General features: G+C 43.6%; 1 protein-coding gene across 1 annotated transcript; it reads right to left on the reverse strand.

Moving 5' to 3' along the window:
• Positions 1-18,086: 18,086 nt before the first annotated feature.
• On the reverse strand, positions 18,087-22,556 carry LOC115568445 (uncharacterized). The gene is made up of 2 exons (XM_030395734.1): positions 19,840-22,556; positions 18,087-18,640 (listed from the first exon to the last, which is right to left on the reverse strand). Exons 1-2 carry the CDS (start codon positions 22,222-22,224, stop codon positions 18,620-18,622), a joined length of 2,406 nt encoding a protein of 801 aa, XP_030251594.1. The 5' UTR covers positions 22,225-22,556; the 3' UTR covers positions 18,087-18,619.
• Between the last annotated feature and the right edge of the window lie 1,802 nt (positions 22,557-24,358).

Genomic DNA, 24,358 nt, shown 5'->3' on the forward strand with positions numbered 1-24,358 from the left:
CCTCAAAGCTCTGCCAGTGCCTCTCAGATTCCAGCTGCTGTGAGATTGGAGATACAGCGAAAAAGCAAGATGGATTCTGAAAGTCTGACTGCAGACATGGCTGTTGTTAGCATGCACCAGTGTCAGGTTAGCATGTTCGTACTGGGAAATACTACTAATGGAAGTACAGACGTGGCAACCATCTGTCCTGAGTGGACAGCTCATTGTCTGTCAGTTCACACGTGGCATCAACATGCATCCAGAGTGACCACTTTTGATCCCACATTTCCAGTATCTGTAAAAGTTGACATATTTTTTTAGATTAACATCTTTCATAAATCGAGTGTCAATGGTAAAATCAGTTGAAACATTGTTCACACTAAACGTTGGCTGCTACAGCCATGCTGCCACAAACTGACACTTAACTATCATGTTTTGATTCGATTTGATTTAATGATGAATTCACAAGACGGAGACATTGACTTCAAATGTGCACATCTCTCTTTACTCCAAAATTCTCAAAATTGTGCAATTTGTTAAAGGAGTCTGGTTGATATTAAATCTGGTGGTTGCTGGTTCAGTTGAAACAGTGTATTCACAAACATTTAAAGAACCCATCCCAGAACCATGTGGAAATCATCACGCTTCTGCCTGTTGTTGTCTCTCCTTCTTCCTCTTGTTTCACAGAAGACGTCAGATGACTAGGCGGTCCCTCAGTGTGTCCCAGGACACATGTGCGTACACGCTGCTAAAACATCGGTCACGTGCAGACCTCTATATGTGAGTGAGAAACACAGGTCGTAAGAGAGGTATTTCTTTCTGTATGAGGGAGCCTATATATGCTGAGAATGAAAATGTTGTGAAGCATCAGTTGAAAGCCGCTCATGTTGCATGTTTCACGTGTGTGCTTCTGACCCCAACGTGTACGTGCGTGGCCCTCAGCGCTGTCTCAAGCAGCCACTCAGGGCTTTCAGTCGTCCTCCAGCCTCTCTGTCCACAGATTCTTCCATATCACACAAAAGAGGACAATATAGTGATGACCTGAGGCCGTGTTACGCAAAAAAAAAGCTGAATCACCAACAAGCTGGAGTCTACTGACTATACAGACACAAATCCTCAGGATGTACAGTGTTCACCACATGAGGAGGGTCACATGTGCAGACTGGCACACACACACACACACACACACACACACACACAGGCTGATAATTAGTGAAGATAAAGGGGAAGTGAACGTCTGAACGTGTATACTGGAGGCTTGCCATTTGAAATGGGCACGTTTCCTCTGCTGGATTCCCAGGTTGAAAATAATTATGATGAATTAAAATTCAGTGGCTCAGCATCAGAGGCAAAACTGCATAAAACAAGACAAACGCAAAAAAAAAAAAAAAAAAACGAGCAGCGACGTGAGAATAAGGAGATGATAAACGGCCGTGACAGGTGCCACATCAGCACATCACACACACTGTTAATTAACACCGTCATTAACAGAGGCGTCTGCTCCCTGCAGTGCTCACCTGTGGGAGGTTACGCTCAGCTTCCCCCTCTGCCCACCTTCCTCTCTCTGCTTCCTTCAAACTTTCTCATTTCATTCTCACTCGTTTTTTTTTTCTTTGTCATTTTCTTCCATCTGCTGCAGGATTCCTCCCGATCTTGTGTGTCTCCATGTTCTTTTGTCTTCATTTCTGTCATCACCGTTTCCATCTGTACATCTTCCTCTTCATTTCTGTCGCCGCGCAATCTTTCATTTCTGTCTTTGCTTTCTTCTGCATTTATCTGATTTTTCTCCCACCGCTCGCTGCTTCTCTCTGTCCGTCTCTATTTCTGTCAGCCTGCACTTTCCGCTGCCCGATTTACATTTCTTCAGACTTTTTCCATCCCTTTATTTCACCTGCTTTAACTTTGCATCATTGTGGTCATTTTTCTACCGTGTTTCTTGAGTTTCTTCTCATTATTTCCCTCCAGGTTTTCTACCCTTGCATTCCTCTGTGTTTGGACCTTCTCCTGTTTATTTCCATTTCTTTCCTTTTTGCTCTTCACCCCCCTTTGTATCTTTGTGTCTCAGTCTTTGTTTCCCTCAGTTTTTTTCTGTTATTATCTTCTCTTGCAGACCCTCTGTATTATTCGCTGTTTTTGTCTCATTTGTTCTTGTTGTCATACTTTTTTGACTTCCCTCTGTGCCTTTCTTTTACGCATTTTAAGCTTTGTATTTGTTTTCCCTCCCCTCTCTTGTGCATTCTTCTGCCTACCTTTTTATCTCTCTCGTATTCTCTTCCTCTACCATTTTCTCTGTCTCCATCCACTCCTCGTCTGCCTCTTCCTGTCATCCCTCTCTTTTCCATGATTTAGACGAGCGTAATTTCCCTCGTGGCGAGTGTTCACCTGGGCCCACCGGCGGCTGCTGTTTTCCAGCCTCCCTGCATTAAAGCAGTGAAGGTGTGAAGCCGCTAAACAACGCTTTATTCTCTCTGACCTCAACAGAAACACAACGTTGTTCCTCCACGGAGAGACGCTTTTCCCATTATGTTATTTTCCTTTGTTTTGTTTTCCTTGTTTTTCACACTTTGACATCGAATTATTCAGTAGAAAATAGGCCGTTACTGTAGAGACAAAAACAGGATGGGAGAGACAACACGGCCTCGAAAAATATATTGAAACGTGCTTGAACTCCAGAATCTAAGCGACATGTCGTGGCCATGAATAAAGTGAGGATCTCCATGTTTATCTGCCATGAAGAGATTATGTGACAGTGACACATTTTCAGATCTTCAGGCGCACGTGAATGCTTGACAATAATCTTGGTCTTTCACAGAAATATGAAATACATCAGCCTGGTCAGTGGCTCATACTCTACAGCAGCGATTCTCAATAGGCGGCCCCCGGGCCGCATCCAGCCCGCCGGCCTCCTGTTTGTGGCCGCCGAACTATTATTCCTTCACCATGTGTTTTGGTTGGGTCAGCACGTGTGCACCGGGACTTGTCTCCATGCCAACGATACACAGACAGCTGGGTCACTCACCGCTGCGAGCCCAACTTTTAACTTTCACTTTCGTTTTCGGAGCAATTCGCGTGTTCACATTTTGCCGGTGGTAAGAGATTGAAAATTGCGTGTTTCCAAGTAAACTGCTATTACAAAGTGGACAGCGAAAATCCGCAACTCAAAGAAACAGGGATTTAAATTTGCATTAATTCTCCCTCCGACCAGGACAAGCCCTACGTATCTGACGGTGCAGCGGTAACAAAGGCCAGACGTGGTTTAACTAGTTCCACTCCGTCTCATCACGTACTTTCAAACACTCAAACATTGTAACGGACGGGGAGATTCTCCCGGCAAACACCCTTTCACTCACAGTGCCAAAATGTTTATCATCCTTGTTAAAACTGAACACCATTTAATCACAGAACAAATGACGTGAATTAACCCACAACCATCTTACATATCATCTTATTCACAAACACATTCATGAACCATAATTATACCAACACCAACAGAATACCCAAGAGTCATTGCGCCACAGTCCACAAGGGGCATTACAATATGCCAGGAGAAGCTGTGATGAAGATTTCCAATTTGAAACAGCATTATGAGACGAAGCATTGGAATTTTGAAAAGACATTTCCTCAAAATTCAGCGATAAGCACAACACAAATAAATGCACTGAAATAGTCATATCAAGCTGCAAGCAGGATGCTTGTCACATCTATGACACAATGAAATAAAATAATGCATGACTGAAGTGATGGACACAATGTTTAAAGGCAAACAAAAAGAGGAAATATTCAACTATGTATTTTAATTTATGTTAAAATGGAAATTACATTTTATTTTAGTTCGTATTTTGTTGTTTAGAATGAAAAGGACATTTTGTTTTGAATATTACAGTATTATTGCATGTGGCCTGACCAACCTCAATACATGGACCTTTGAGTTATTTAAGAAAGTCTTTGTGGCCCTTTAAGATTTGTATTTGAGTACCCCTGCTCTACAGTTTGACCCAGTGGGTAGAGGCATCACTTCTTGAATTCCCTCTAGTGCAAATAAATAAGTATAAAGGGACATTTCACCCCAAAACCAAAAGTAATTTTCTTACCTGTAGTGCATTTTATCCATTCAGAGCGTTTTGGTGTGTGTGTGAATTATCTGCATTAACAGCACTAAACGGTAAGAGGGAAAATAACTATCTGTAGCTAATTTCATGGCAATATATTCAATTGTTGTCACTGAAAGACAGAAACGTTGACTTGCCAACAGTCCTTAAAGGTGCAGTCTTTAGTATTGGCGAAGACATTTAAATCAAAAGAGAAATATTGCACTAACTACATTAAGAAACTCTTGTTGTTTTCATGACTGAATGAATTGAATAAAAAAAAAACTGATCTTAAAGGCCAACACATTCCATACTGTTTTATTTTTTGTTTTGTTGTGGTGGACCCTGCCACCATTCTAGCTTCAGACAGTCACGTTCACATGCACAGCTTAGTCAGATTACAGCCATAGTTGGACTATGTTACTCAATCAAACAACTACAATTGTCCGAGTATACATGCCTGTGAGGAAATTGATGGTATGATAGGTGGCGCTGTGCCCATTTCAACTCGTGTTAACAGAGCCACCTCCGGCTGACCTCTTTATGTCACAAGCAACAACAAACTGCCTCTGCATTCAAGAAAGATGGCGTACGAAGAGCGAGAGGAAGCTACATCTTTGTATATTTCGTATATGGTGTACATGATAATTACACAAACTAGATGCACAATGGCACTCTTGCTTGCAGTTATTTCGGAGGAAATACGCTGCTGCCATCCTTCTTCTGGCTCACGGCCCCGTGAAAAAAATCTTGAGCCTGCGCAGAACGCAAAATCCGAATCCACATTGATGAACGCACACATGCTCGAGTAATGCGACTATCAACTGAAAAATCTAGGCATTTTAATCCGACTATGAGAAATCCGATCTGTTCCGATTTTAGTCAGACTAAGGTGTATACATGCATATTAAAAATCCGATCATAGTCGGACTAACACAGTAATTCGGTTTTCACGAGTGTCATGTAAACGCACAACGTGCACGACAGTTCTGGGACCTTATTTTCCTCTGAAAACAGCTTGTTTATTCACCTCTGGAAAAGATACATGTTTGAGTTTGTATTACTTCATTATTAATATACACATATTAATAAAGTGCCCTTTTAAGGTAAAGGCAAAGGATCATCGGTCTCACTAGGTCTAAATTTTAGCACAAAAGTCATGGCAGTCAGTTAACCTGTTGTTGAGATATTTCCGTCTGGACCAGAGTGGTGGACAGACCGACGTTGCCACCCCTGGAGTGGTAGTTAACAGAAGCTCAAAAATTGAACTCAAACAAATCTCCAGAGGATAAATATTTCCTCCCTCAAAGGAAAATATCAGGGATGTTATTGAACAGGTTTAAGCCCTTAAGGCCCAGTCAATATCTCAAACAGGAAGAGGCTCTGTAATGTGATTAGATCGGCGAGGCCCTGCTCTCATTCAGAGCACTCGGCTTTAAATGAAACCCAAGATTACAAGCCTTTCGATGACATCAAATGTGCCACGCTCGCTAACAGGATAATGGGGATAATAGAGGGCTTAAGGCATCCCAATTTTTAATGGTAATGTAATAGCAGTGTGGGAACAAAACAGTGCTTCAGGTGTAAAAATGTCACCGAGCAGAGAAATGCCTCAGCTCAAATCTGACAGCACAGCTAACAGATGAAGTGTCTCTGCTGCTGACTGGGGATACACATGTTCTTTTTATTCTACTTGGTTCCTACGTAAGGGGAAACTTAAGGGGAAAGCAGGTTCAATCCTAGTTCACGGTGTTAATCCAATCATAGAAATGGAGGATTTAAAACTCAAATGCTCGTGGTGATAATTAGTGGTGCTAATTGAAGCTGAGTACAGACTGCAGGCTGCGGATTTGAAGCATTGGCAGCTTTATTTCAGCAGCAGCCAGCAGAAAGTCTCAGTTTGTTGGGAGTTGTGTTATTTTTTTCCATTGACTGTCTCAGCTAATTTATTTTTATTTCTTTAATTTCATTTCTGGGGCATGAAAAGCTGTGACGTGTTTGAAGCATTTCACTGGCCCCACTGGTCTGTTATCAGTAGTCTTCAGTTTTTCATAACTGTCAGTTACGCACGTGAAGGGCTCCCTGCTTAAGTTAGCAATAATAATACACGTAACGTATCAGACTTAAATAAATAAATCAGACTTTCAAAAAAGGTCAAGGTTGCTGACAAACATTTCACATATGACTTTTTGTGAAAATGGTGGTGGTTTGGTGAAGTTTGGGAACTAAAACTACTTTTTTCTTACTTACAATTACTTGGGTAAAAATAACCCTGTTTAGTCATTACGTACATTCACTTATTTGTGTGACATAACTTCAAAACAGTCTCGATTCTTGGTGGCATCTTGGACACTAACCCCAGTCTCTGGGGGAAAGTCCTCTGTATGACTCATCCAACCACCCGACTTGGACTTGTCGTGCCCTTTAACCAAGATGGTTAGCATGTTAGCATCGCAACTTTAGCCTTTAGCTACTTTAGCCTTTAGCTCAAAGCACTGTCATCCCTAAGCAGCTAGCACTAGCATAGCTTCTACTCAAAGATGAAAATCACTGGATTGTACAAAACCTTGAAATAAGGACATAAGCATAACTTGATTTTCATACAATACAAAGACAAATGAATAAGGCTTAGGGCAGAGCCTTGCATAAGACGGGTGTTTTTGTATATTAGTTTTTGGTATTTTTTTCATAAAGTTGATCCATTTTAAAAGTACCGCCACAACTTGAGACTGTTACGAAGGACAAATAGTTGGTGATGAAACAGTGGTACAACTGGAAGAAGAAATGAGTACAAACATGTTCATTTAACTTCAGCAGTACAGTAACAGAGGGTGTAGAGGAAGAGAATATAAAAAGAGGCAGATAGAAGAGATGAAAATGAAAGAGGGGAGACTGGAGGATCCTTGAAAGTGTGTGATGAACGACTGCAGCAATATTCTCTGCTTCCCTGAAAACTCTTCACGGCTCATAAACTCGTGGGAAGAACAGAGAGCGTCTCTCCGTTTTCTCACTCTCTCCATCCCATCATCCCTAGATAGACTGCTTTCTGCCCGAAACAGTGCCCCCTTTTTTTTGCTATTCTTATGGATAAAGAAAGAGAGAGAGAGTGAAATGGCCTTCTGTTTCATTTTTTTATTTTATTACTTTCATTTTCTTGTTTTTATACGTTTTTTTCTTGGAGGAAGGCGATCCATCACGACGGAGGAGAGCAACAACAAAACCCAAACTCAGAAGGTGGAGGATGATTTATCTCTCCCCTCTGCTCCACTTTCTTCCTCTCTCTCTCTCTCTCGTGGTTCTGTAGAAAAGAGAAAGAGAAGAAAATAAGGAGAGAGAAGAGGATGGAAGAAAAAAAGAGAGACAGCCTGGAAGCTTTGTGAAACTAGCCCAGTGAGTTCCAATGTAAATGAGGTGCTTTGTGCACGATCTTAAAAGGAACAGTTCACCCAAAAATGAATTTCAGTCATTATCTCTTCTCTCCATGCTGATGAAAGTCAGGTGAAGCTTCACAGTAAAACAGCATTGCAGCAGTCTCCCAAACAACTGAAACAGTTGGGGACATGTTTGAAACATAAACAAAGAATGGAAAAAAAGAAAAAAATGTACTAGATTTTCTCGAAATTATTTACAACACTATTACAGTACAACACTGATTTGATTCAACTCTTTGTCATGTTGGCTGCTTCAATGCTGTCCAAAGAACTTTGCAAACACATGACAGAGTTTAACCAATGAGGACAGGTCTCACCACCAGGATCACATCATAGAACCACGGAGAAGCCAGCAGCCAGCGAGCATCCCTAAAAGAGACTTGAGCTCCCCTGGGTGGAGCTGAAGGACACCTGCTGGAGGACCAGTCGGTCCCAGTGTGCATTTTTATTACTTTATAGTAAATATAGTATCTTCTGTAAAATGTTCTTCAAATAAAGCTGGTGGGTAGTGGGTTTTGTGGGAATATAGAAAAATATGCTTTGTTTGTGATCTGGATGTCTGGCTGCATAGAGGCTTGTTACTGTAAATGGAGAGCAGGCGACATACCAGTTTGCAGGTATGACGCTGAGATGTCTATCAGCTGATCAACAAACAGCAGCAGGAGGTCAAGATGCTCCGGTCAATTCAATGTCATGTTTTTGTTGCTTGTTAACAGAATCATCTGAATTATCGTTATTTCAGATTCCGTGTACTACATTTGGTGTTTTGCTTACTTGCTGTTGATGAAGGGTGATATAGCAGCATGCGCTGTCCTGTGTGCCAAATTGAAACAGACTCGAAAACCAACTGCAGTCCAGTGAACACAGGTGGCAACTATTTTGCTGATACCACATGTAGGAAAAGTGCCATTTTGGAAAGTAGCTACTGATGCATTTAACTTAAAGGCAAACTATGCAGGATTAGTTAGTTGGCCAGGCACAGCGCCAGGATTTGACAACCTGCGTATGAAACTCAACAAGATATCTTTCTCCAGAATTCCTGACGCCAAGAAACTTCCCGAACATAGCAAAATAATAAGACAATACATGCAGAGTGCAGACACAGACAGCACAACACACTTCATACTGGTAGTCATTAGTGATAAGTAGTAATCGTTCTCATGTTTGTCGTGCAGAATTGGATGTTGTTAGACCAAACTGATGAGTTTTTCTCCCATTTTTACCTGCACACCAACTGAAAGGGTTTCCTTGGTGAAACGTGTATTTCCACAGGGGGCAATCCACTGACATCGATGCCCGTCCAAAAACTGTTTTCTACTGCGCACATGTTCCGCAGTGGTGTTAATAAGTGCCCATAAAACCAGACAAAAATCTGTGCTTGGTGTGAAAAGGTTTTAAAAGGGATTGTGATGCATTAACCTAATTATGAGCAGTGTATGTACATGTGAAAACAAAATGTAATTAGTACTGTTTTTTTTTTTTTGTAAGAGGGGTAAGGAAGAGAGCTTTGGTGTATCATTTCTGATGCATTGTCCGTTTTCCCTCTCCTCATCTCTCTTTCCACGTGACGCGTCCACTGTGTCTTTTGACCCGTATATTTGGCTCTGTAGACCTACAGCTTAGCCGCTGATTGGATTACTGCAGCTACAGTTTGTCTCTGATTGACTAGCTGCAGCACTGTGGGAAAAAAAAGGATCTTTACAGGTGCAGGTAATTTGGGGTTAATCTGTTGAAATCCCAAAGGCAGGAAGTCACAGAAAACAACAGTACATACACCTGAAATCCTGCAATAAATCCAACAGAGTAACGATGCTTTCATTATTGATGTGTTATTAAATATATGAAAGAATATGTAAAATCATGCACGTAGCAACATAAATAAACAACCAAAGAATCAAAACTCTGCCTTGTGACATACTGTATGCATGGTTTTATTTTCATAAAGTCCCGCATAGTATATGGTGCCGTCAATAGCTAGCTCAGGTCTATTTGTAGATATTTTAACGAATTTATTTGGCATAGTTAAAAAAAAGAAAAAAAAAAGATGTGTCTCCAGAGAGAGAGGGAGAGGAGGAAGGTCAATGGAGTGAAAGGAAACTAAGAAAATGAGAGAGATGAGAAATGACGGGGAGAGAAGGAGATTTGAAGAGAAGGAAGGAAACAGCGGGATGAGAAAAATAAATATTGGTAGGAGAGCGGCAATGAGAGGTTAAGGGGGGGGGTTAGCTACGCCAAATTGATGATATAACATGTTAGTCACTCGTGGACGGTTTTAATGACGCATTGAGATGACTCACACGGATCCTAAAAATGTGCAGCTGACAGGAGATACAGCTGTACTGAAACTCCCAGGGAAAACCCTCCACTCCATTACTATAAATATGTAGAGTGTAGTAGCACTATAGTGAATATGTGAAGAACAGGGTATTGAATTATAACACAGCTCGTGCAGGCTTTTGCTCCTCTCACTCATCTAATGTTTTTCTCTCCCGTCTCGACATGTTCAGACTAAAAGCAGACTGACTGCAGCTTGAATGAGAATATAATGCGTTTGTCAAAAGTAAAATATCCGTGCGGTATTAGTCGGTCCTGGTGTGAAGGATGTCTTCAGTCATCATTTTGGTCTCTTCACAGCAAGTTCAGAAATTCATGTCCGCTCACAAGGCGTTCAGGAGGAGTTCAGGTCCTTAAAAATGCAAACTTAGTAATATTTTTCAGTTTGTGACGCAAATCGTCCGCGAGTTCAACAGATTTTCAATTTGTGACAAGGAAAATGTCGCCATGTGTTGTACATGTCTAAATCAACGTTAGGTCACATGAAGCACAGTAGAAACTTGAAGACGACCACTTCACTCCACCCCTCTGTTTTGTGCATTCACGTCTGGGTGTCTTGATACCTGCTGGGATACTGTAGAGGGGTAGGCTGAAGCATTAGAGAGGTTTTTCAGAGGCACAGTTCAAACTGAGGGTTATGACAACTCTTTCAGTTTAATGTATGTCGGTCCTTTTCCTTATGACAAAATGTAAAAAAAAAAAAAAAAAATCACTAGTTTGCTGATGTCTCTGAAGCCGACTACCTAACATTACATTTCCAAGGCTTATTTCTTTATGACAATCCCGCTTCCTCTGTCATGAAGAGTTGTCTCATTTCATAGGCGGAGATTTCAACTAGTAACTCTTGTAGCTCTGTTGTGAGGGGCAAGGTAGCACACGAAAAACGAGGAGTAGGGGTAAGGTTGGGGAAAGGGATCGAGCCTCAAGATGCACTCAGAATAAAAAAAAAAATCAACAGGATTTACTTGCTGCAGTCGAGTCAGGAAATAGTAGAGTTGTGAACATGAGCTGCAGGAGCTGGCATGCGCAATGGGCTAACAGCAGCAGTCCACAAATGTGTTAATTAAAGAGTATTTTATCAGACACTTGCCGCTGTTGTCCTACTGCCATCGCTCCTGCACGTCATGGAGCCAGACATCCTTTCTTCTCTGCTGCCTGTTCTTTTTTTAAGAGCAGTTCAAAGAAGAAAAAAAAAACTGTCTGGACGTTAAGAAACAGCACGACTTCAGAGATCCGAGTTTTTAGAAATGAATATATAACATTTTGATCTGGCTGCTTCATCAGACCGTCTCCTGCAGCTGAGCCGGCAGCCGGTAGATCACAGAGGCTGATGAGTGGATCAAACCCGGGTGTGCCGAGCAGAGGGACTGACGCTCATTCATCATTGTGGGATGCACGAATGTGAGAGAGTTTTCATGTGATGAGATTGCTGTTATTTTGGCTCCTGCAACAAATAACAGCTGACTTCTGTGGAAAGCAACTCTGCCATTTAAAAGTGAACTTATGCCCCGGCCTCAGGCCCTGAAACTATTCTTAGCCCAAGTGTTATTTTTGCATCCGTGTCATGCGGGCCTCACACTCATTTCTATTGTGCTGAGACAAAATGAAGACCACCAGCTTCACTGCAGAGAAATGTTCACGAGAGGAAGAGACACGTTTTAGAGGTTTTGAACACGTTTGAGGTAGAAAACAGTCAACATGTAGGAGAAATACAGTACACGGCCGCTCACTTTCACCGCTCTCCCACTGCTGAAAATGCACAGCAAGCTCTGAAGAACATCTATGATCTTACAGAAATTATTCATAAAAAAAAAAAAAAATTAAAAAAAGAATCATCCCTCATTTGTAATTTCACAGACATCTCCTGAACTTTCAAGGAGATTTCTGCCCGGAGACACTGTTAATTTCTGTCCCCGATGCAGTACATGCTTCAGTACAAAGTACAGTGTAAGATATCAGTGCCCATCTCCAGAGGGCCATTGTCCTTAATTAGAAGTGTGGTTATCGCCTTGGTTCTGCCCTTCATCATTACTGGCTCCTCTGCTTCTCATGGAGGCTGCGGGTCACTTTCAGTTCACTCCGCTCAGCTGAAGGTGCAGAAAAACTCTTTAAGTGCACCTGCAGATTTGTTGGTGGCAGGAAAACCCCAGGTAGCTAATAATATGTGTTAGCAAACCGCTGTGTGGCTGCAGAGATGGGATGGCAAAAAAAAGCACAGAGTGAATTATCTTGGGCAGGCAGACAAATATGGGAACACTCCCTGTTCATTGTCATGAAATCATCCTGTAGAGTTCGGCTCAGTGTTAGGGCTGATATTTCTATACCGTTTAACTGAATATTTTCAAGACATTTTCCTCCAAACTTGGGAACCTACACAAAAAAGGATATAATTCCTAGAATTTTCTGGGCCATAAACACAGTTTAATGTCATTGTTTTTGCTTCATTTCATACCCAGAGGACAGAGCCAGCACAGTTAAACCTGCACATTATTCTGGCTGTGGCAGTGGTTTCACACTTCAAATGTTGAAATACAGTCTTGAACTTTTCTCTTTTGGTTCGTCACTTAACTTTGATTTGAGCTGTATTTTTAAAGGGGAAGACAGGTGCTGTCAGTTCAAGTTGATTTGAAATGTATAGAGCACAGGTGCACAAGTTACACACAGCTTTCTTAGAACCTGCTGAAGCAAGGTTTTTTTTTTTAGGCACAGCATATTTTATAAATTAAAGCACACTGTCAGAAATCAGTTTAAGTGTGAATCTAAACCAGTGGTTCTCAATTATTGTTTGTCATGTCCCCCCAGAGGACAGACATTATTTTGAAAAGTAACCGGATGTTATATTGTTATTTCGTCGCTGGACTTCCTGTCTGCTCGGTGCAAAATTCAGCTCAATTGCTGCGTCGTGCACCGGCATCCGCCAGACATATAGAAGTCCTGCTTAGCTGTTCTGGAGGGCTCCGGACTGCCGGAGCTGGACGGAACAGACACGCAGCGCAGTGTACCTGCTGGAAGGTAACACACAGACCAAAGTGAAAGTGAAACCTATCAGCTCCGCTGGCATGACGGAGACGTAATGCAGCGGAAAAGTACCCAGTGGAAATAGACCTTCGCGTCCTGCCCTGCCTCTCGCTGCGGAACAACAAAGGTGGAGCTGCACCAGAGTCAGCCCCGCCCCTAGTCGGTGCAGGCCCGCCCGTTGATAGACTTCCACAGCCAGCCTGCCCCAAGTGGAGGCAAGTGGTAGTAGTCGCTGGATTGAAGAGTTGTGAGCAAGTGATTGGACTTCAACTTAATGGCTGTAAGTAACCCAACGTAACATAAACATAATTATTAAGTGTTTAAAATATTTTCCAAGACATATGTCATTATGTCGACATAAGAATTAAGTTAATTTGTAAACGTTTAACTTGCAATGTGCGGTTAATTCGGCGGTAATTACACTCGGTAATTACGGTACATGCTAACTGAGCTAGTAGGGCTGCACGATTCTGGAAAAAATGTGAATCACGATTTTTTTGCTTAGAATTGAGATCACGATTCTCTGGCACGATTTTTTCACAAAATGTTTATTGCACTGATGAGTAAAAAAACATTGTCATATGGCAGAGGCATAAAGCAATGTTTTTTTTTTTGTTTTGGTCAAGTTATATCATTGGATGAGAAATGATTTTTACAAAAGAAAAAAAAAAAAAAATTTGTCTCCAAGATGAGAGGGCATCCTTTAATCCCTCATGTTGTACAGTGTTTATTGGGGCCGTATCCTTGGCTAGGTGATATGTGATAGCTGCTTTGATCGGCTTTCTAAAATGGAGGCGTAATATTCATCGAGTAAACATGTGACGTGACATGAAGCCCGAAGTTGGGCTGGGAACAGTTGACAACAAATTTGTCTTCAAAATAAGAGCCTTACACTGCACCCCATTGTAGTTTAGAACTTGGTTCTTAGCGGGGGGCTTTTACTTTGAAAGTAGCGACCATTTCTAGCTTGCGCTAAAACAACAAGCTAACACAACGAAACCGCTTGAGATCCAGGAGAAGCTAGCATCTCCCGGATCTCAGCGGCTGTCCAGTTGCTCATCTAGCAGGCGAGGTGGAAATAAGTGTACCCTCTGAGGCGGCAAATCGGCGGACCTAAACAGACTCTCTATTTGCCACCCTCTGTCTAAAACCGTGGACCTAGCTGCCCAAAAGACGGGCAGATTGGCGGCTTGCTGCCCCGTCTAAAAACGGCCTCTCACTCACTCCTTCCAAACACTCAACTGCAGGCGGGCTTCCTCCGCTGAATCCCGTGTTGTAAAGATGCTTTACCACAGGTTGAGGGAGGAGGCAGCGGCATTGCTGCGCTTGGGGGCGCTTCGAAAAATCCGGGAGGAAAATAGGAGCATTTGTTCGTGATTCAGCTCAAGATATAAAATGCTCCAGAATCGCTGTGTGTACAAATAAGATCACGTGTATGTGTGAATCGAGATCGTGATTTTTTAACGATTTTTTGTGCAGCCCTAGTAGCTAGTATTGTATACTTTCCCAGTGCACTTGATTAGCACTAAAAAAACAAAATAAAAGGTTATCCCACCACAGATCATAAGTATGGATGAAGATGACGCAGAAATGGCCATCACAATGCGGGACCTGTTCATGACACAAGATGACATGGATGAGGATGAAATCCGGGCTCCCTTCATTTTCACTTTTGAAGACAAAGAAGATATGGAGTTGTTCATGCAGGAAATCAGAGACAAAAAAGGCATCCGTGTGTCTTGCATGTACAACCCTGACCTCTGACATTTTCAATGTCAATATGAGTAGTAGTACCTGGTGAGTAAATGCAGCCTCTCCTTGATTTGATTTAAAGTATTGTTCTTTACTTTTTGCTTTTGGTTGTTCTTATTGGTCATATTTATTATTTTGTTTCCCTTTTGTTTGTAGTTACTGTTGGTTGTAAACCTTTTTGGCCAGAAAATGTGAGGTACATCTTTGTAGCCCAGGAGCCAGTTTTTTGTTGATAATTATTTTCATTTGCGTTATGTTCATTATTTTATCTTCTCTGTTCAATTTTGCTGTTTGGTTTAGTTTACCGATCTATGTGTCATCAGTAACATGTAAAATAAAATCATCAACATTGATGTATATCTTAAACTCTCAGTCATTCATTCATCTTCAGTATCACTTATCGTCACTAGGGCTATGGGGGAGCTGGAGTATGTCTCAGCAGACTTACTCGGAAAGGCAGGGTACACCTCGGGCTAGTCACCATTCAATAACAGAGCAGAGAATATACAAACAGAGAAACATTCAAACTCCCTTTCACACCTACAGGCCATTCAGCAATTATCCTAACCTGTATGTCTGTCTAAACATCCTCATAATCCATACAGCTATTCAATGCCACGAGATACAAGATTACAAAATAACTTGTCATTTCTCATTCACAAAGTAATACTGTTACCAGAACAAGACCGGTACCCCGAGATATTTAATCAATAATGCATACAAAGAAAATAATAAATATAGTTATTATTATTAGTTCAATAATAATATTGATTGCCTGAAACTGTTTCAGCAGTCTACTGTATCTTTATTACGTTGTGTTTTTTCCAGACAACAGAAGGGGAAACAGGCCATGGGACGGTGATTAAGGTCTTTTATGACGTTAGCGGCCCTTCGAGAATAGAGATACTTTTTTATGCTGATAATAGCGCAAAGTAGAAATGTGCAATGTGTGTAATGCGTAAAGTGCGGAGCGACTGTAAGTAATGACCAGAGTTGTTATTGTACAGTGTGATGGCATGTGGCAGGAAAGATCATAACCTGCAACCTGCGAGGTCATCGTTGTAGATATCCATCAGGGAGGGGACAGGGGCATTCATTTTTTTGCTGTTGATGCTGATATGAATATTAAATTATGCTTTTAGGATGAATATTCTAAGGCTTATTTGTCTACGAAATCTCTTCGTCCATCTGTCCTAGTGTGTTTATAGATAGTAAATGGAAAATGCAAAAGGCACACTTGGACTCGAACCCTGGTCGCCCGCTCCGTTGACTCGCAGACGTACCTACTATGCTATCATATCTGTTTCGGTTAATAGTTGTCTAATGAAATCCACAAAACTCGAGGGGAGGGTAACGAAAACTAATTATCTGCTTCATATATCAACATCTTCACTAAACTGTTTAATATTTGTGAACACTTAAATTTACTACTGTAAACTAAGCCCCCCGGCGTAGAATATGTGAAATGCATATTGATTTGTAAGCTTGTTTTGTCCTAAGTGAAACAAAATTCTAAAAAAAGAAAAAAACAAGGGTTGTTTGTGTTTAACCCTTGTTTTTTTTTTGTTTTTTTTTAACCATTAAAAGTATTTTCAATAAAAACCAAACATTAAAGAAAATGATTATTTGCACGATTTGTTTGTAAATTCATTCGTTTGCAATAAAGTTTAAAAAAAAAAAAAAAAAGAAGTCAGCAGGGCTGACTCTGGTGGAAAGTGGGTGGGACTGACTCTGGTGGGCGGGGCTGACTCTGGTTGAAAGTGGGTGGGACTGACTCTGGTGGGCGGGGCTGACTCTGGTGCATCTCCACCTTCGTGGTTCTGCAGCGAGCACTACTTGTCGGCACTGCGCCCGCCCCACCATTTGAGAACCACTGATCTAAACCTTTTGATAAATAAGGCATAGGATCTATGTGAATCCCTAAAACCTGGAAATGTGAAGAGTGACAGCCGGGCCTGTCCTCACAGGTCTGAAACCAGAGCAGGTGTCTGATCACCTGTATCTGTCAACTATGGATATGAGCTTCAAATCTATTTTTCACTTTACTCTGTCTTGTTGATGTGTATTTAACATGTTTTTTATACAGTATTTTTGTGTACATACCAGAAACTCTCTCACAGATTTGGCCCTGTTCTTGAATACACCACTTTGAAACAGTTTTCCCTGTAGAACTAATACTGCCTGAAACTCAAACACTTCTCCCCGGAGACAAAGTGTGTTTAAGCTGTTTACCTGAAATCAGAACAGAAATGTGTGAATGTCATTCAAACGTTATACACTGAGCTCATAGGAACATGCTGTACTGAGCTGTATGGCTGTGTAGGGCTCTACTGTAGAAGTTCAGTAGGACCGCCTAAATTCTGGGGGTCAGGGAGCGGCCGGGCGTCTCAGCCAATCATTGCTCTCAGTTTAGCAGCATTCTGCAGTCCGTGATGAAGCCATTAAAGATGCCTGGCTGAGGCCAGATGGTCTGTCATTGAGAAAGAGAGAGAGAGAGAGAGAGAGAAGGAGGGAGAAGTCAACTGGGGAGAAGGAAAAATAGAAGGTCAAGATAGAGGGAAAGAAAAGAGTGAATCAAAGGAGAGGCAAATAGGTTCATCAGTGAGGAGGGACAAGACGATGTGTTATAGGGACAGAGGACAAAACAAAGGAAGAAAAGGACAAAGGAAGAATCAGAGATAAAACAGAGCAACAGCTGGGAAAGGAAGGAGAGGGGATATAAGGGGAGGAAAGAATGAAGATATGAAAAAGAAAAGGGACAGGATGAGAGAAAAGAGGAGCAAAAGAAAGAGCTGGGCATACACTGTACAATTTTAGAAACGTAATTTCCAACTCATACTGTACGAAAAAATCATCTGCGATGTGAAGCCAAAGCAGACGACAAGTGAGCTCACACTGATCATCCAGCCAAGACCTGAGGGCTTACACTGTACGGGTAACAACGGCCCGTCAGCCCCCTGGACCATCCTGGCTATTGATAATTCTCAATAAAGATTAGTTTAGCTCTGCAGCTGGTATTAGCAACAATGCTAACAGTGTGCTGGCATATCCTGCCAACATTTCCTGATAGGAAGAGGAGGCATCATCAACGAGGCACGAATGTTGTTGCTACAGCTCGACTAACCTGGCCCCCATATTTTATGTCCATCGTCATCTTGCCATGGCATTATCAGATGCTCTGTGTGCCACTTTGCGCAGGCGCAGTGCGAGAAAGAAGGCACCAGCGTTAGGGAATGGACTCGTGTCTCTGCTTCAACTGTGTGAGAGCCTGCGTCAGAATGCCAAAATGTCAGAAAATTAATCCGACCGTCTCACGGACGTTCAAGAGCAGGTGATCGGTCCTTGCTCCTCTCTTTGCGCGCCAAACAATGCCTGAAATTAGACAAGGCGGAAATTTGTCCCGACTCTACAGAGAGTCCTGCAGCCAAAAACTGGGTCAAAAACACACAGTGTATATTTTGACAGAAGAAAGGATGGCGACTTGTTACGGCTTCCTCCGATACTTAAATAGCACGGCTCAAAAGAGGAAGCAACACACAAAGAAATGCCACTCACAAAGTCCGCAAGAATGCCAAATTTATTATTACTCTCAGAGAGAGGGAAACAAAAACCAGGAGCAAACAAAAGAGGGACAGGAGACCCCGGCAAAAAGAAACCAAACGTGGGATGATGCGGGACCAGCCACACAATGGGCCGTCGCTCCCGCACCTTTCCCCTGAACTGCCTAAATGATCGCTAAACCTAAAACAAAAGGCGAACAACAAAACTGCCGGTGATCTCCAGCCCTGAAAGCAGAATAACAAAGACAATCAACCCTCAGCACCCAAGGCGCACGGGGGGGGGGAGAAAGGACTTCGTAACCTGGCTCGAACCATCAGGCCAGGAGGAAACGGGAGGAGAAGAGTCTCCGCTGGTGTGCTGCTGCTCGTGTGTCATTCCCCCCCTGTGTCGCTGTACTCTGGCCCTTATAACACCTCCGCCCACTCCAGAGCCCCGATTCCGCTCAGGTGTGCTCAGCTAACGGGGGAGGAGCGCTACCTGCAAGAGAAAGAAACACAGGGAAGAGAGAGAGAGAAACGCACACCCGCCCCACGTAACACCCCCACCCTAAAACAGTGAATGGGGGAAGCACCGCTACCATCATTCGCTCTTCATAGTCCATAACAGCGCGACAAGGCGTCGGCCACAACGTTCTCTCGGCCCTTTACATGTCGGATCATGATGTTAAAGGATTGTAGGAACAATGCCCAGCGCATTAGTCTATGATTTGTATTGCGCATTTGATTTATAAACACGAGGGGGTTGTGATCAGTATAAACGACAACGGGCGCACTAGCAGAGCCGACGTAAACCTCAAAATGCTTGAGGGCCAAAACAAGTGCGAGAGCCTCCTTCTCAATCGTGGAATATACCCGTTGATGCTTATTAAACTTCTTAGAGAAGTATGAGACAGGATGCTCCACATCATCATCCCCATCCTGGAGCAGGACAGCCCCCGCCCCTGCGTCACTGGCATCAACAGCCAGTTTAAACGGGCGGTCAAACGCAGGCGCCGCCAGGACGGGCGCATGAGCCAACAAAGCCTTCACGCAGTCAAACGCTCGCTGACAACTTTCAGACCAGTGGAAACGCGTTTTGGGGCTCAACAGATCGGTAAGAGGGGCGGCTACAGCAGAAAAATTGTTACAGAAACATCTGTAGTACCCCGCCATCCCTAAGAAGCGACGCAGCTCCCTACGGGATCCAGGAGCAGGGAACGACCGTATGGCCTCAATTTTCGAGTTCACTGGTTTAACTTGGCCCTGTCCCACAACTTTTCCCAAGTACTCAACAGTAGCTCGCCCAAACTCACACTTAGCCAGATTAAGCGTGAGATTTGCGTCGCACAACCTCGTGAACACCGCTTTAAGCTGTCGAATATGTTCATGCCACGAATTCGAATAAATCACAATATCGTCCAGATATGCCTCGCACCCCGACAAGCCTGATAAGACTATGTTTACAAGCCGTTGAAATGTAGCAGGTGCATTTCGCACCCCAAAGGGCATCACTGTATACTGCAGGAATGCCCCCGGTGTCACAAATGCAGAAATCTCCCTTGCCCGCGGAGTCAGCGGCACCTGCCAATACCCTTTTAACAGGTCAAGCTTTGTTACATATGTGGCGTTCCCAACATGGTCAACACAGTCTTCAACTCGGGGAAGAGGATAACAGTCTGGCTTAGTGACCCCATTTACCTTACGGAAGTCTGTGCAGAACCGATCCGAGCCATCAGACTTATCGGCTAATAGACACGGTGAGCTCCATGAACTGGAGCTGGGCTCTGCAATGCCATTTTCCAGCATATAGGTGACCTGCTGTTGTAAACGGAGGCGCTTATTGGGGTTGACCCGGTATGGATGCTGCTTAATTGGCGGCGAATCGCCAACATCAATGTCATGCTGCAGCACATTCGTCCTAGTCGGCACATCTGAAAACAGAGAGAGATGGGATTTTATCAGACTGACCACATCCTCATGCTGAGCCTGAGTTAAATGCGGGAGACACACATCCAGTTTAGACAGCATTTCAAAGTTTTTCAACCGTCCCTGGACCATGACGGCAGACGGTCCAGTGATGTCTTCATCGTCGGACACGGCTGGGGCCACCAGAGCCTCCGGGGAATCAGCACCGGACAGCACCCCAGTCCCCTGCGCCTCATTAATCACTTCAACACTGGACAGCGACACAACCACCTTCTCATCTGTATTGACAGGGACAGATTCTCTGTCCAGGTAAGGCTTCAACATATTTATGTGACACAATCTGCTCTTCCGTCGGTGTTCAGGCGTCGTGATTATGTAATCTCGGTCATTTACTTTCTCTCGGACTAGATATGGTCCGCTATAACTAGCCTGCAAAGTAGAGCCATGAATAGGTGACAACATCAGCACTTTATCACCTGGGTTGAAAGATCTACTCTTTGCACCCACATCAAACCACGTTTTCATCTTCGTCTGAGCAACGGACATATTTTCTTTTGCTAACTCACAAGCGTGGTGAAGCCTGGAACGAAAATCACTTACATAATCACACAGATTTTTTTGTTCGTCACCACCCAGCCACTTTTCCTGCAGTAGTTTGAGAGGGCCGCGCACTGTGTGTGCAAACACTAGCTCCGCTGGGCTGAACCCCAAAGACTCTTGAACCACCTCTCGGGCCGCAAAAAGAAGTAGATGGACACCCTCATCCCAGTCCTTATTGGACTCAATGCAGTAAGTGCGGAGCATAGATTTTAAAGTCTGATGGAAACGTTCAATCGCCCCCTGACTTTCTGGGTGATACGCACTAGAGTAGTAATGAGTGATGTCCAACTGCTTCAGCACTTGTGCGAAAATTCGTGACATGAAGTTGGATCCCTGGTCAGTTTGCACTATTTTAGGTAAACCAAACATCGAGAAAAACTTCAACAGGGCTTTCACAACGGTTTTAGTCGTAATTTTTCGCAGAGGAACAGCTTCAGGAAATCGAGTTGCTGAGCACATGATGGTTAAGAGAAACTTGTTACCCGCTTTTGTCCGCGGCAAAGGACCAACACAGTCCACAATAACTCGCTCAAATGGCTGTGTCACCACTGGAATCGGGTAAAGCGGGAAAGGTGGAATGGTCTGATTCGGTTTACCCGCAACCTGGCACACGTGACAGGTTTTACAGTATTGTCTCACGTCACGCTTTAACCCTGGCCAGAAAAAACATCGTAGAATACGATCATACGTTTTATTAACCCCTAAGTGGCCAGCGAGTGGATTATCATGAGCTAGTACTAGAATTTCCTGCCGGCGAGGTTTCGGAACTACCACTTGAGTCAGTGTACCCCAATCATCCTGTAAGGATGCGTATCTTGGCATCCATTTACGTACAAGCACCCCATCACGCAGAAAGTAGCAGGTGGGCAACTTCTCAACCTCACCTGCCGGAACGATGGCATCAAAACAGAGAGCTAAAGATGAGTCATCTTTTTGGTCGATAATAAGTTGTTCCCGCGACATCTCTACTTTGACGCTAAGGTCCTTAGCAGGAGAGAAAACAGTCGGAGCTTCAGGAGTGACTACCGGTGTAGATGGTGTGGGAGGGGGAACTAGTGGCGCGGGGTCTGGACAATCGGACTTAGCCCTGAGAATGTCAGCCGCCTCTACCTCACCGTTCCCACCCGTTAAACATCTCTTTTGTCCGGCTCGCATCGCCCGAGTGACCGCACAGACTGTAAATACCTCTGGGAACCTCTGGCTCAGGTCATCGGAGTGCCCCGACAGTGGAACAGCCGTAACTTCAGGGTTTAGCAACACTTTACCCCCAGCCAAGTCGTTACCCAAAATGAAAGAAACCCCACTAATAGGAAACTGCGGGCTTACGCCCACCACCACGGGCCCCTTCACCAACTTGGAGTCTAGATGAACCGTGTGCAAAGGTACACCCACGTACTGCATACCAAAACCTCGAACCAAGACTTTAGTATTAGTAGAGGACGTATCTGAAAATGGAAGCACCCCTTCCAGGATGACCGATTGTGAGGCTGCACTATCCCTCAGGATGGTAACGGGGATTTTCGATGACTGTTCTGATAGGGACACGGTGCCTTTCATAAGAAACGGGGCATACACATCAAGATTGGACTCAACTAGAATGGGCTGCTTAGGCCCGAACTGTATTTTCGGGGAGAATTCTGTTTTCAACAGGTTTACGGCTTTTGGGGATTTATTTTGTTTTTCCAAAGCAAAACATTGACTTATGGTGTGTCCGCGCTTTTTACAATAAAAACAGATTGGCCTGTCCTTTGTGTCAGCACTTTCTTTATTAGGAGGCTTAGCCTCATCTTGAAGATGTGACTTTATAGGGAAAACAAAAGGATTGGCTACAGGTGCACTACGTTCAGCGGACAGGTGAGGCCGCTCAAAGTTATACCTATGCGTAAGAACATATTCATCAGCCAGGACCGCCGTGTCAGAGACTGTGGATGCTTTCTGTTCGTTCACATACGTGGCGATCCTGTCTGGTAAGCAGTTCTTAAATTCCTCGAGTAATATCAGATTACGCAGGCTAACAAAATCAGCTACACTTGTAGCCCGACACCAACGATCAAACATAATTTCTTTATTGCGACCAAATTCCTGATAGGTAAGGTCATCAGTTTTCTTTAAGCGGCGAAACTTCTGGCGATACGCCTCTGGCACCAGCTCATACGCTCTCAGCACAGCTGATTTGACCTTTTCATACTCCAGACTCGACTCAGGTGACATGGATGTGTAAGCATCTTGGGCTTTGCCTGTAAAGACACTTTGCAAAAGTAACGGCCAAATGGTCTTAGGCCATTTTAACGTTTCTGCGACGCGTTCAAACAGAGTGAAGTATTTATCCACATCCTGTTCACTAAAGGGAGGGACCAAACGAACGCACTTATTAACATCAAAATCAGGCCCTTTCAGGTCGAGTTCCTTCAATCGAATTTGTTTATCAGCCTCGATTTTCCTAGATTGCAATTCATAATCAAGTTCTTTCTCTTTTATTGCCAGTCGGCGCATTTCTATGTCCAACTCCTTCAAGCGGAGCTGTACCGTCGGATCTGTCCTCCCTGCAGATGAAGTTTCTGCAACCACAGTGGTTTCACAAGGAAAAACCCCTTTATCAGTCAAAGCTGTCACCAACTCCGACTTTACCACCTCCTTTTTCGCCTGTTTAAGCAAAGTGACACAAAAATGGTCCGCAATAGCCAACAAGTTGTCTTTCGTGCAAGTATGTAACTTATTCAAAGTAGGCTGTTCTACAAAGTCCTCGAGGTTAAACTCCATTTTCAGGAGCAAATGACACCACCACCCCGACAGAAAAAACAAATCCCTGTTAAGTTAATACAAACAGGGAAATATCCCATGCACACAAAACTCAATGATCAGCAGCAGCAACTCCCAAAATGAGAGGGGAAAAAAAAAGAAAAACAAAACAAAAAAAACCAGTGGCATTTACAAACGCACATACAACAAAAAAAAGAAGTAGGCAATGTGGCTTCACAGCAAACCATACAAAATCACAGCGGCTCTCTCATCAGACCACGCTTAATGACGGAAAAGGGACGCACAGTTACGATACCGTTTATTTATACAAGCACCTGTGCTGACGCCAAAAATCACAGCTATACACCTAGGCATAGCAAAAAAAATTTCAGCTGCCGCACCACACCTTCAACAGCCTACGGACTATTTATGCGGTAAACCGCGTTTGGACGAGCCCCCAAATATGTTACGGCTTCCTCCGATACTTAAATAGCACGGCTCAAAAGAGGAAGCAACACACAAAGAAATGCCACTCACAAAGTCCGCAAGAATGCCAAATTTATTATTACTCTCAGAGAGAGGGAAACAAAAACCAGGAGCAAACAAAAGAGGGACAGGAGACCCCGGCAAAAAGAAACCAAACGTGGGATGATGCGGGACCAGCCACACAATGGGCCGTCGCTCCCGCACCTTTCCCCTGAACTGCCTAAATGATCGCTAAACCTAAAACAAAAGGCGAACAACAAAACTGCCGGTGATCTCCAGCCCTGAAAGCAGAATAACAAAGACAATCAACCCTCAGCACCCAAGGCGCACGGGGGGGGGGGAGAAAGGACTTCGTAACCTGGCTCGAACCATCAGGCCAGGAGGAAACGGGAGGAGAAGAGTCTCCGCTGGTGTGCTGCTGCTCGTGTGTCATTCCCCCCCTGTGTCGCTGTACTCTGGCCCTTAT

Source organism: Sparus aurata, chromosome 18 (genome assembly GCF_900880675.1).
Source record: "Sparus aurata chromosome 18, fSpaAur1.1, whole genome shotgun sequence".
Classification (NCBI taxonomy): domain Eukaryota; kingdom Metazoa; phylum Chordata; class Actinopteri; order Spariformes; family Sparidae; genus Sparus; species Sparus aurata.